This window comes from Bos indicus, chromosome 17 (genome assembly GCF_029378745.1).
Source record: "Bos indicus isolate NIAB-ARS_2022 breed Sahiwal x Tharparkar chromosome 17, NIAB-ARS_B.indTharparkar_mat_pri_1.0, whole genome shotgun sequence".
NCBI classification, from domain to species: Eukaryota; Metazoa; Chordata; class Mammalia; order Artiodactyla; family Bovidae; genus Bos; species Bos indicus.
In genome coordinates, this window is record NC_091776.1 from 71,765,580 (window position 1) to 71,778,423 (window position 12,844).

At 67.8% G+C, this 12,844-nt stretch overlaps 2 protein-coding genes across 2 annotated transcripts in view; one reads left to right on the forward strand and one right to left on the reverse strand.

Moving 5' to 3' along the window:
* GNAZ (G protein subunit alpha z) overlaps window positions 1–5,049 on the reverse strand; it is a 30,242-nt gene extending 25,193 nt beyond the window's left edge. The window contains exon 1 of the mRNA XM_070769961.1: window positions 4,911–5,049. The gene's annotated coding sequence lies outside the window, so the exon portion shown is untranslated. The remainder of the gene's footprint in view (window positions 1–4,910) is intronic.
* The window catches only part of RSPH14 (radial spoke head 14 homolog), a 48,640-nt gene extending 36,409 nt beyond the window's left edge, over window positions 1–12,231 (forward strand). Inside the window, exons 5-7 of the mRNA XM_070769962.1 lie at window positions 10,276–10,501; window positions 10,723–10,859; window positions 11,910–12,231. Of these exons, the coding sequence (XP_070626063.1) occupies window positions 10,276–10,501; window positions 10,723–10,859; window positions 11,910–12,148 (602 nt within the window). The 3' untranslated portion in view covers window positions 12,149–12,231. The remainder of the gene's footprint in view (window positions 1–10,275; window positions 10,502–10,722; window positions 10,860–11,909) is intronic.
* Window positions 12,232–12,844: the final 613 nt, after the last annotated feature.

The window sequence follows — 12,844 nt, forward strand, 5'->3', positions numbered from 1 at the left end:
TACACCCTGACCCGGCCTGCCTGCGAGCCCCCTGCCCAGGCTGGCCCCCCAAGCCTACAGGCCCCACGCCCCCCACCCCACCCTCGGCACCCAGACACCGCTCACGCCCTTCCCTTCCTCCGTCTCCTGCCCCAGAAGCGCCCAGGACAGCCAGCAACAGGACTGGAGCACCTCTGCACTTCCAGAGCGGGGGGCTGTGGGTTCCATCCCTGGCTGGGGGACAAAGATCCCCGCGTCTGCGCAGCACGGCCGAGAAGCAGGCCAACGCACCTGGAGAGCAGGCCACGGGGCCGCGTGGGGCAGGGCCCAGCCCGGGACGGGGTGGCTTCCCGGTGGGGCCCGCCTGGACCCTCCTCCCGGCCGCCGCCCGCCGGGCGAGGCCGGGCATGGGCACGCGTGCGTGGAGTTATCACAGAGGAAATCAATGCCTGGCACCGGCCCAGTGTTTCAGGGAAATGAACAGATTTTGGCCGAGAACAAAGAGAGTTTGATTAATCAGAAATTGGATAATGGAGGCAACACTCTAATTATTTTTTTCTTCCCGGCGTTTTCTGGAGAAATATGTTTGCACAGCGCGTCAGAGGTAACGGAGAGGGTGAGGGGGCGGCCACGCCGGGGGACAGCCCCACACCCACACGTGCCGGCCAGGGCTGTGGGGGGCGGGCTGGGTCCTGGGGGTCGCTCTGAGGGGCCCCAGGAAGCAAGGGAGGACAGGTGGGCAGGCCGGAGGTACGCACACAGCTCAGGACAGCTGGGCACTGAGCAGGAGGTCAGGCCAGCACAAAATCAGGAGAGGCAGGAGCTGGAGGAGCTGGGGAGGGCTGCTCGACCACAGGCGGGGCCGACGTCTGCGACCCCACCCCCCACCCCCACGCAGAGGATTCTAACAGGCTCACTCCTTAGCACTTTCACAGATCCTCCAGGGACTTCTCTGCGAGAGAGCACCACCCCAATTTAGAAGCAGGCAACTCCAAACTCTGTGATGTGCAGCAGGTCCCTTTGGAAAAGAGATGAACTCCGGGAAGCCATTGTCTATGAGGCTGCGCACCACGTGTGCCCGCTCCTGCCAACGGGCGGCCCAGGCCGCCGCCATCTGGCCGTGCCTCCTGCCCGAGGGCCAGGGCCCACAAACAGAGCGGGAGAAGCACCGCGCGGGAGGGCGGGCGGCAGCCCCTGCGGCCCCTGGTGCCGGCTCTGGCCCCGCCGCCCACGGGCTGGGGTGGGGGCAAGGGAAGCACAGGGTGGGCGCTGGCCCGGGGCACCGCTCCACAACGGGCCTCATTGGGCGCGTACACAGGGCCCGCCGGCCTGACGCTCTGCAGTCACGGGCCTCACAGACGCTTAATGACCTGTAACACGGGCCCCGCAGCTGGTGCAGCTGGTCCCCGCGGGGGACCCCACCCCTCCCGCCAACATGCTCCTCCGGGCCCCGCATCCCAGCTCCTGGTTCCACCCGTCCTCAACCCGGAGGAGCCTCGCTGACCCCCGTGCCCCGGCCCCTGGTGTACGGACCCCAGGGCGCCGTGCCCGCCGGCTCTCCCCGAAGACCACCACGGGCGCCTGGGTCCACCCGTATCGCTCCCGCTCCCCACGCCCCACGCAGCCTCTGCGGCCGCCTCCTCGCCGAGGCCGGCCCCGCCCTTCCCCTGCCCCGCTGGCGGACCCACTTTCAGCTGACCCCTGCGTCCGACCCCTTCTTGGCGCCTGGCCCCGCCCTGGGTCAGCAGCCCCTGTCCACGAGCACAGCGGTGGCCCCCGCGCCGTCCACCGGGTGGGTCTCTTTTAAAAGGGTGATCCCACCCGCCCGGCCCCCCACGGCAGCTCCCTGACCCCTGGGCCTTTGCAGCGGCCACCCTCCCCCTGGCGCTCTTCCCTGGGGGACATACAGCTCGACCGTCGCCTCTCCAAGGCGCTGCGTCAACAGCCCCGCCACAGAGACGCCCCCTCCCACCCGCCGCACTGGTTTCCTTCACGGCAACTGTCCTGCCTGATGCCGGTCACGGGGTGTCTGTCCGTCCTCGGGGCTGAGTGTGCTTGCACTGGGCGCTGCCCCAGCCCTCGTGTAAAGATCAGCAAAGGAACCCGCGGCTGAGCCGGGCGAGCGGGTGAGGTTCCGCTTCCCCTGTGGGGCAGCCCAGGGAGACAGGTGGTCCCTGCGGGTTGGTCCCTGTTAGCTCACTCACAGGAAGTGCCCGCCCTGGCAGTGTGGACGCCGGGGAGGGCCATGCAGGGACGGGCAGGGCTCTCCTGGATCTGCCTGCGGTGGGGACAAGAACAGGCTTGGGGGGGACGGGGGGCGGTGGTCTGCGCCCGCCGGCCCTGGGGCTCGCCGTGCCCCCTGAGGCTGCACAAGTGGTTCAGGGCTCCCGCCAGGGCTGAGCCTCAGTGTCTGCCCTGACGTTTCTGTCAGCTTCCAGGGGCCGCCTCCCTGCCAGCCCACAGAACCGGCCCTGGGGCTCGGCCGCCCTGGGCTTCCTTCCTGGGGGTGCGGGGTGGCTAATCTGCCTCCTCCAGGGTTCCTGCCAGGCCAGACGCGGCTGGCAGCCGGGAGCACGCCACACAGAATCCAGGTTCTTCGAGGTCCGGCATGGGGCGGTCAGGGAGGCCGTGTCCTCACAGCTGGGCAGGAGGGTGCGGCGTGCAGTCATCGCGTGTGCTCACGGGGCAGCCTGGCAGTGGGGTCTGGGCCGCTGGGGCCATGCCCTGAGTTTGAGGCCAGCCTTCCCCGCCACTTGGCTCTGCGTCCCCTCTGCCCCGGCCTCCTGCAGGGGCCCTGGGCAGCCTGGCCACGTGCCCCTGGTTACCCAGAAGTTCCTGGGATCACCGGAGAAGCTCCAGACAGACCAGGAACCTGTCCTCCCGGGACTCCAGGAGACAGAAGAGCTGAGAAGCAGGGGGGAGGGCAGGGCAGAGAATTCATTCCCCGTGCCCCCCGTCTGGAGTTGCGTGGCGGGTCCCTGCAGAGGGGCCGGGCGACAGCACAGAGGCAAGCAGCTCCGGCCCCCGAGCACAGGCTGCGCCCCGCGAGGGCAGGCAGGCAGGCGGCCCCACTCTCCCTGTAGTGAGCTGGGCCTCAGCCAAGAGCTGGTGTGTGTCTGGGGGGGCGGGTGGGGGGCAAGGAGGGGGCGCACTGCATAGATGAACGACACACAGCCCCTTCAGGGGGAGGGCAGAGACACCCTCGGCAGCGGCAGGCAAATAGATCCAGAACAGAAGGTCACCCCGGCCTGCTGAGGGGGACGAAAGTGACTCTTCACCTCCCGTCTGAGAAAATCAGCATCTGTACAACACACGCGCTTTACCCCAAACGCCAGTGTCTTGTCCGTGAAGCGTGAGGCATGCTGAAGGCACAGCGCTGCCTAACTCAGAGCCTCCCCTGCCATCGGCCCCTCCCTGGAGACCCCCACGTCTCCACGGTTACCGCTCAGGAAGGTCCGCACCCCGGAGGAACAGAGCCACCAGCTCAACACCATCACCCTCCGTGCTGGCCAGGAAGGGGGAGCCGGTTACCCAGTAGCCCAGCCCTGCTTGGAAGGGCTGGCCGAGGCCGCTAGCACCTCGGGGTCTTCTGGGCTCTTCCCCGGTCCGGTGGGCTCTGGGCCATGCTGCTGCTCCTCGCTCGGGTGAGGATACCACAAGCCTCCCCGGAAGCGGCCGCCGCTGACGGTTGCAGGGGGTCAGCCATTCCTCCCGCGTTCCAGCCTCGGGCGGCCTCCGCCCTTTCCCGCCTGACCTCCGGTGCCCCTGCCAGACCCAACTGCCTGAGTGCCCCCCCAGCCCGGTCCGCTCCTCAGTCCACGTTCTGCCCTCTGCCCGCCAGGCCCACCCCAGTTGTGCCTATGTCCTTCAAGCTTCAGTTCAAATATCACTTTGCCCACGGGGCCCAGCTGAGTCCAGTCCCACCCAGGGGCCCCCTGACGACACCCACCCTCAGGGCTGAGTTCTCCGAGCAGCAGACACTTGTCCCTCCTGGGGCAGTGAGTCAGTCCCGGGAGGGCAGGGCCAGTGCACTCCCACCCCAGCACAGGGGCCTAGGGGAGCAAAGGCTCAGTAAACATTTGCTTAATTGAATTTGGCCAAGGAGCCTCCTCCAGACGGGAGCAGACTGCACGATCCTCGGTGGGGGTGCAGGGGGGAGAGAGACCAGCAGCCCTCCTAGCAGGTGGGCCCTGCGTCCCCACACAGACACAGGGCTCCCAGCCTGGGTGCCGCCCTCCCATCCCCTTTCTCTGCTCACAGAGAACCCCGATTCTCGGCCTAGGAGGATTTCTGCCACCGACGCCGGGGAGGCTCGGCTGCTACCCTGAAGCCAGAAGAACCCTTCGGGCCCCCGGCAGCAGGGCACTGAGCCCCGGCCCAAGGCCCTCCCCTCTACCGCCCCCCCCACCGCACCCCAGGGCCCCCACCGCCTTTTAAGGGAAAAAAAAAGATCGAGCCGAGAACATATTGCAATCGCAGCGGGTCGATATTCGCCTCTCGCTCTAAATGCTTGCGAGGAACCTGCTCGGGTGCGAGAGCGACGACCGCGAGTCGTGCGTCCCCCGGGGGCCCAGGCCTCTGGGGCCCACGCCTTCCGCTTCAGCCCAGGCCACGCGCCGGCCCCTCACCATCACCATCGCCGCCCCGGGAGGGAGACCCCGCCGCACCCGCAGCTCGCCGGCCCGCGCCCCGCGCCGGTGGCCGCCCGGGGCCCCCCGGCCCGCCGCACCCCCGGGCGCGGGCGCCCCTGCCCGCACCTGCCGGCCCGCGGCGCCCCTGCCCGGCGCGCGGGCATCCGCGGCGCGCCGCTCCGCGCCCGGCCCCCGCATCCCGGAGCCCCCAACCCCGGCCCAGGCGGGGCCCCCCTCCGCACAGAAGGCCCGGGCGGGGTCCGGGGGCCGCGCGCCCCGACCGCGGGGCCGCCCGCTCACCTCAGGGCCGCGGCCGAGCTGCTCCGGCGGCGCGGGGCGGCGGCGCCCGCGCGGGGACGTGACCGGGCCGCGGGCGGCGCACACGCTCCGCCGGCCGGGCTCCCTCCGCCCGCTCTCCCGCGCCGCCGCCGCCCGCGGGTCCGCCCGCCCGCCCCGCGCCGCGCCGCGCCGCCGGCAGGAGGCGGAGCCGCCAGCGCGCAGCGTTGCCGGGCCAACCGCGGGCGGAGGCCCCCGCGCCCGCCGGCCCGCCGCCCATTGGGCGCGAGCGGCTGACGGACAGGCCCACGGCCCAGCGACGGCGGGCCGAGGGGGCGGTGCCGGGGCTCCGTGCGCTCCGCGGCCCCGCACGCGCGCGCCGCCCGCTCGGCCGGCACCCGGAGGGGCCCTGCGGTCTCACTGCGTCGAGGCCGGGCGCCCACCCCGCTCCCCGCTGCCGCCCGGGGAGGCCGAGTGCGCCAGCGGTGCGTGGCCCCGGCCGCGTCCGCCGTCACCGGCCCAGATGCCAGCCTAGCCTGAGCCCCGCGACCTTGGACACCCGGTTGACCTCTGTGAGGCCTGTTTGCAAAGCGGGACTAGTGGCACCTGCTGCCCTGAGTTGTCGCGACGGCCGCCTCGGACGTGGGAAAGGGCCGTGCGGACCCTGGAGGTTTACGCCGGCGACGTCTTGCAGCGATGGAAGGGGGCTTCGTCGTCTTTGCTGCTCGGGCCAGCAGGGTTAGGGCTCATCAGGGTCCCTGGCAATCCTGCCACAGAAGGTTTGCCTTGGAAGGGAGGATACTAGAGTGGGAGGGGCCCAGGAGCGGCGCCTCCAGACAAGAGAGGCGGGAGGGAGCCAGTTCTGTTGAGGCCAGGGCCCATGGGCGCCATTGGGAAGCTCACAGACTGCTCGGATGCTCAGCAAAATGCAGAGAAGGGCAGTCTGCCAGCTTCTGCTTTCAGTTTCAGGGGGAGCCCATCTGCGGGCCTCGGAGCCAGGAGCCCCTCGTCCCTGTGCTTAAAAAGACTCAAGCCAGAACCAAGATGTCAGTGCTCCTCTGTCCTCCCCTAGCGCGTGCATCTCAGAGCCCCCAGGTAAATGTAAATGCTCCTGCAGATGCTCCTCACTAACCCTTCTTTATACTCCTACACCTCATTGTATGGTCACAGTACCAGGGTCAGACCACTTGTTGGCTGATGGAGATGGGGTGGTGGGCCAAGCCCAGGCCTGTGAAGGTGCCGCCTACACACGGTTAGAGAACGGACAGACGTCGGTGATGGGCATCCTCAGGTGGATGACTCACTGAGGTCTAGACTAGATCTGATACGTGCTGGCTGCAGGTGGCCCCCGAGGACCAATGGGAAGTGGCCGACCATCGGGGGCTCCTTTGTGTGCACGCCTGCACCGCCAGGCCGGGTCAGGATGGGCTTTTCTGCCCAGAGGGCCACTCAGAGGCCAGTGGCTGTGACAGACCCTGCTCCAGGGTGGTGCAGAGGAAGCTGGGGGTGAAGCACAGCCCCGACTCCACCGCCGCCCCCTGTACACGCTTGACAAGTTACTTCACCCGGATGAGCCTCAGCTGCTGCTCCTATCACAGGGGACATGAGCAGGTGGTCCCGAGAGGGTGATTCTGACGGGAGATGCACGTTGACCCGCGTGCAGAGAGGGCGGGGCACCTGAGGGACCAGGGGTCCAAACTCAGCTGTTTGCAGAGGCACATGTAACTGTGAGCGTGGGGAGACCCCGCAGGGCAGTCCAGGTATGAGATGAGGGGCCCGACGAGCCTGGCTGCTGCCCCCCAGCCCCCTGACTGCGGAAGTGAGTGCTTCCCCCACCTCGAGCAGTGACCTTCACCCTCCTTTCAGCAAGCACTCACTCCTCTGCGCTCAGGATGGAGGGGGCCCGCGAGCTGGGGCAGGAGGAAGCCTGTTCCGCGCTGGGGCATACCGCTGAGCCTTGAGCCGTGTGCGGCCGGGACGAAGCCAGAGGGTCAGCACAGCTGGAGCCCCGAGGATGCCAGCCACCCAGCCTGGCACGGGTCAGGGGACGGTAGCAGCTGCTGGCGGCCCTTGGATGGGACTAGGGAGCTTGGCCTAAGAACCGCGGGAGAGTTTTGGGTCCTAAAATTTAAGGAGGAGGATGGCAAGGTCTTCACGTTTATTCACAGTAGGCCTGGTCCCACTGTGTGAGGTCGTTCTCAAGGGTAGAATCAAGTAAGAAAATGTCAGCTAGTCAGCCCAGGGACAGGAAGAAAGCAGAGTCCATCTGTGAGGCTCAGGCCAGGCCGGGAGATGCCGGGTGACCTGGCATGTCTGGGAAAGGCTGGATGGAGGCTGGGGGCTGAGAGGAGCCAGTGGGAGGGAGATGCAGGAAGAGGCACTTGTGAAGCCCGAGGAGGAGCCGCTGGAGACGTGCACGCAGAGAGGGGGGCATCCCCGGGCCGCGGGGTGGGGGGATCTTGGGAGGAAGACGTGGTCACCATGTCAGGCGCTCCTGAGGGGCCGAAGCTGAGGACAGAGCAGGGTCCCCACGAGCCAGGGCAGGCACGAGGGTGGAGCCGGGGCCGCGCGAGGCTGAAAAGACAGACAGGCAGGTGGAGGCCGGGCCTGCTGAGGTTTGGGCACCGGGGCGGATGCCAGGCCCTGGGGCCGGGTCCACACTGTCCCAGAGCACAGGATGGGAGAGCACAACGCTGGCTCCATGGGAGAAAGGGGGACGGGGCACCCTGCTGCCTGAGCCCACCCAGCACTCGGGAATGGCCGAACCTCCACTGCAGGGGTTGCACACCTGGGGATCATGACCCTCGGTCCCAGCCATTCCGGGCCCAGCAGCCGCACTGGACCCGGGCCTCCCCTGGCTCACGCAGGCGTCACGCTGTTGCCCCACGAGGCCCAGCTCCCCCGGGGCCTCCGGGGCCCCTAGGACCTGGAATGCCTCATCTACGCGGGTCAGCCCCAGGTGGTGACGACTGTTCCGCTGACTTTCGCTCTGGCCTCCCCACCGTCCTAGGGCGCCCCCTTCTGGCCAGCTCTTCTCCCAGCCCCACCTGTCCATCCCGCTCACCCCAACCTCGCCGCCGGGCAGTCGGGGCTCCTGGTGGGTTTTCTGACGGGTTTCTTTGGGGTCTGTGCACCACCACTGCCCCCCCCCCAACTAGAACAAGCCAGATCTGGGTTAGTTATAAATAGCCAGGCCTTCCACTCTCCTTTTAGCTGAAAAGCAGCGAAGTGAGCGAGCAGAAAGGCGCACCCCGCACGCGTTTTATTTTTAAATCTCCCGTTTCCAAATGAGCCAGGCCCAGCAATGCTGGAAGGAAAGCCCTGGGCAGCTGAAGGCCTTGCCTCTCCCTCCTGCGTGATTCCCACTGCTCACCTGTCCACAGCAGCACCCTCCCTGGGCTGGCCCGGGTGCAGAGACCCCACTCAGCCCTGATGGATGGTGCAGCCCCCAGGCAGGAACCGTATCCCTCCGACAGCCAGTGCCGTCCTTCTCAGAGGGTCAGACTGTCACCTCCACACTGTGGGCTGCGGAGTGGCCATCCAGACGGCTGTGGCCGAGCGGGACTGTGGCTGGGAGGCCCGAGTGGAAGGGCCGGGTATACCTGTCTGGTGGTGGCCAGGCCGGAGAGCAGGGCTGAGGGGGCGAGAGCACTCAGACCCCCCGGAGGGGCAGGCGGGGACCACCCAGAGGTGTTCCCGCAGGGCAGGAACTGTGCAGCCTTTGTCTGAAGCCCCCTCCCACCCCTCACCCACACCCACAGGCCCCGGCCTGCAGCTGGAACTCCGTGGGCTCTGAGCCCCTTGCTGTGCCAGGCCCGTGTCTGGGCACACGGGGATACTAGTCGCTGACACTAGCCCCCTCCCACCCCTCCTCCTCTGACACTGCACTGCCCCCTGCCAGGTGGGCTCCGTGAGGGTGAGCGGCTTGTCTGAGGTCACACGCTGGATGCAGTTAGGAGTGCACCTTAGCCTTCTTCTGCCTTTAGTCTGTGTCAAACCACGGGACTCCCCTGGCAGTCCAGTGGTTAAGCACCTGCTTTGCAGTGCAGGGGACATGGGTTCGAGCCATACTCAGGAAACTAGGGCTCCACGTGCTGCAGGGCGGATGCTGAGCCCGTGAGCCAGGACGGAGGCCTAGCACAGCCAAAAATAAATATTAAAAAAACCCACAACTTAGACAACCCAGTACTCTTGAGGCAACAGGAAAACACTTTTCCTGTGTTGTGAGTGCCCTGAGAAGAAATGGGCCGCGCTGGTGGCTCCACCTGACGCCCCAGGAGCAAGCCAGCTGGGGGCAACTGGGGGCCCCTGCACACGCTGCCCTTCTTCTCCGCAGGCCCCTGCCACGTGAGCTCTCGAGGACCGAGGGCGGAAGGCTGGGAGATGTCTTCAAAGAGGAAATCCCTGGGTGCTAATTGGCACTCAGAGACCTGTAGGCTAATTAACCTGTTTATTTGTCTCTCTGGAGTAAATTAGTGGGTTGAGCCGGGAAGGCAGGAGACAGAGGTGTCGGCCGGTGGCAGCTTCGGCAGGGGACCGTGGACGGCTTCACGGTGGGCAGCTTGGACTGCTGGGGAGGGGGTGGGCTGTTGGGCACCCTCCTTGGGGGCCCATTCCCTGCCCTGCGGGGGCTGCTCTGCCAGTAGTTCTGAGCACTCAGGAGCACCCTTGGGGTGCTGCCTGGCCGTCTCTGGGGTCTCCTCTGGGCAGCCAGCTGTGTGCTGACTCCCCAGGGTGGGCAGGCTGGGAGGAGTAAGGCAGAAGCTTTCACAGGGGTCGGGCAGGCGGCTCCAGGCGGGGCCCCTCCCTGCTGGGCACTGGGCCCCTTCAGACCCCTCGGCCGGAATCTATGGACCGTCCGCCCACTGTGGATGGGGGCGCGGCCCTTTTTATGTGAGACGCTGTGCTGTTAACTCTAAACCTTCCTCCTGTAACCTCCCCGGCCAGCTTTCTCTCCCATCCCCGGGGCTGGCCAGGTATCACAGAGACGTCGCGTTGTGGGTGGAAGGAGGGACTGATGCCCCCCGCCCCTACCCCAGGCTTCCCTCTGGTTCATGGTGGTTGGGGGAGGGGGAAGGCCCCCCGTGTGCCCGGGTCCCGCAGGGGCGGCTGCTGCTTCTCAGGCCGCCGTTGCAGGCGGGTGCCCCCCAATCCCAGGTGGCCAAGGGCTGGACTTTTTGGGGCCCTCCGTGACCTCACAGCTCCCACCCCTGCTTGTCAGCCATGGTTTCAGGCCCCTGCTTGGCAGCAGGAGAGGGTGGGATTTGTAATTTATCTGGTCAGATACTGCAGCCTCCGTCCCCCCCGCCGCAGTCCTCCGGCTTCCAGCACACGTGACAGGTGGGGGGTGGCCACAGGCCCACGCTCCGTCCCTGCTCCTGTCCCACAGGGGCCCTGGGCATTGTCAACAGCGGCCTGATCCCCTCGCTGGTGTGGAAGCTGCAGCGGGAGGAGGAAGAAATCCAGGTGCTCCTGCTGGACACGCTGGCCGCCTGCCTCACGGAGGATGCCACCGAGGCGCTGGCCAGCCGCGCGGTGCCCTTCCTGAAGGAGAAGCTTCTGAGCACCAACTGCAACATCCGCAGCAAAGCCGCCCGCACGCTCATTGCCGTCAGGTGAGGCCCCGGCTGGCCGCCCCCGCCTGCGTGCCCTGGGGGAGTAGGACCCCTCCACCAGGGCGGCCCGACAGTCTGTGCCCCAGGAGGCCCCCAGTCCCGCCCCCTCCCGTGAGGAAGGGAGGCCCAGGAGACGCCTTGTGCAGTCAGGACCGGGAGCCCGGGGCGTCGAGTCGCTCGTGGGCCAGGGTGGCCGTGCTCACAGCCTGTGCCCGGCGCAGCGTCCCCCCGGAGGGCAAGATCCAGGTGTGGCAGCATGATGTCATCCCCATCCTGGTTCACCTGCTGAAGGACAGGGACGAGGAGGTGCAGGCCAACGCGGCGGGGGCGCTCATGAACGCCACGGTGACCACCGAAGGTGAGGCGGCCCGGGCGGGGGTCGCCGCGGCCCTGACTGGCCGGTGTCGCCCCCTCTGGGGCGGCCGGGCCCCTCCCTGTCATCCTCTCGGTTCCCTGGTTTTGGAAGTCCTGCCTCTGACCCAGTCCTTTGTGAACCAAAATTCTCGGACTGACTCGGTTGCCACACCCAAGCCAGTCCTCCTGAGGTCCCGGCAGACGATGGAGCCCAGCAGCGCTCTCCCCAGTGTGCTGGGGCGGGGCCGGGGGGCGAAGAGGAACTGAGGTTACCCTGCACCCCGACTCCCACACTCAAGTCAGTGCCCTGGGTGGTTGGAGGGGCCCGGACCGGTTCCCCGGGGCTGCCTGGGCCTCTGATCCTCAGTCAGCGGCAGACCCCCCAGTGCTGGGAGTCCTGCCGCTCCCCATTTGCTCTGAGGAGCCCCCGCAGCCCCCCGGCCACCCCCACCCCCGCCCGCTCTGGGCCACACTCAGGGTCCCCCCGGGCATCCTGGGTGCGCGCCTGGAGGGCTGGGGGCTCTCAAGGGACCCTGGCAACGTGGGAGTTTGGGGACGTGAGGCCACCTTCCCTGAGCTGGCGTTCCTGCCGAGCGACCCTGAGCCCCCGTGGCAGGCCAGGCCCCAGTGTGGGGGTGAGGTGGGCGGTGGAGACGTGGATGCCTCGGCCTCTGAGGTCTGCAGCTTGGGGACCTAGGGGCACGAGGCAGAGCAGACTGTCGGGGTGTCCTGGGGGCAGCGGGTGTGGAGTGGACCCACAGGATGACGGGGGCACCTGGGCCAAGGGGGCTGGCCAGTGTGACAGCAGCGAGAAGTGATTGACGCAGGAGGGTGGGGGCAAGCGTGGCATTTCAGCAAGCGGGGACAGGGGGCAGCGACTGGAGTTTAATTTTCAAAAGATCCTTCACGCTGCCTGGTGAGGCACCTGGTGGCTGGGGAGAAGCCGGCGCGGGGAGCTCGTGGGGCTCAGGCTGCGGGCACGGACGGCCGGGGGGCCTGGGAGGTGGGCAGGGCTGCCCCCACCCCAGGAACACTTGGCATCGGTGGCCGGCAGGGAAGTATGCGGCCCTGGACGCGGAGGCCACCCGCCCGCTGCTGCAGCTGCTGACCTCGTCTCTGAGCAAGGCGCGCCTGAACGCCATCAAGGCCCTCACCATGCTGGCCGAGGCACCTGAGGGCCGCAAGCTCCTGCAGCCCCACGTGGCCACCTTCCGGGCGCTCGAGGAGGACTTCAGCCCGGCCGTGCAGCGCGCAGCCCAGATCGCCATCAGAGTCATCGAGTGGAAGCCCTGAGCCTCCTACCAGCACCCCCGGCCCCACGACTCCATGCCCGAATAAACGCACGGAGCCTCTTTATCTTGGTCCGAGTGGTGGCACCTGATGGTTCTGTCTCCTCTCTCTCGCCAAGGGGAAATGCCCAGCTTGGGAGGACCAGGCCACAGGCTGACCTCGGGTCTCGGGGACAGGCGGGAGGCCTCTCTGCACCCCCCTGCTGCACTCGAGGCCCCTGGGAGGGCAGAGAGCAGGGACGGGGCGGAGGAGGGGGCTGGACACTCTGGTGAACAGGCCCTTGGGGTGCGGCCCTGCTCACGGGTCAGCCAGCTTCCCACAGGGGTAGCAGGAAGGCAGGCCACAGGTGCCACCCCTGTGGGCTCCTGCTGGGGGAGGGTGAGTTGTAAGAGGCCCCCCACCTGCACCCCAGGGATGAGTGCTCGGCACAGGGTAGCCCTTAAGGCCTCCCCCTCAAACAGCTGAGCTCCCCAAAGCCAAGTCCCCTAAGTGAGCCTGGGCCGGCCTCCCCCAGCCCTCCCGCTGCTGTCTGCAGGCTAGAGCGTCTGCGGGGATGGGAGGTGACGTGGCGGGGAGGAGAAGCAGGCTGCTAGGATGGGCTTGGTGGGGGGCGGGGAGGCACAGGGGGCCCCAGGGTCCCCCCCAGCCCACCCTGGCTGGCAGTCTGGCTCCATTTCAGGTCTGGACTCGTTGGTCTGG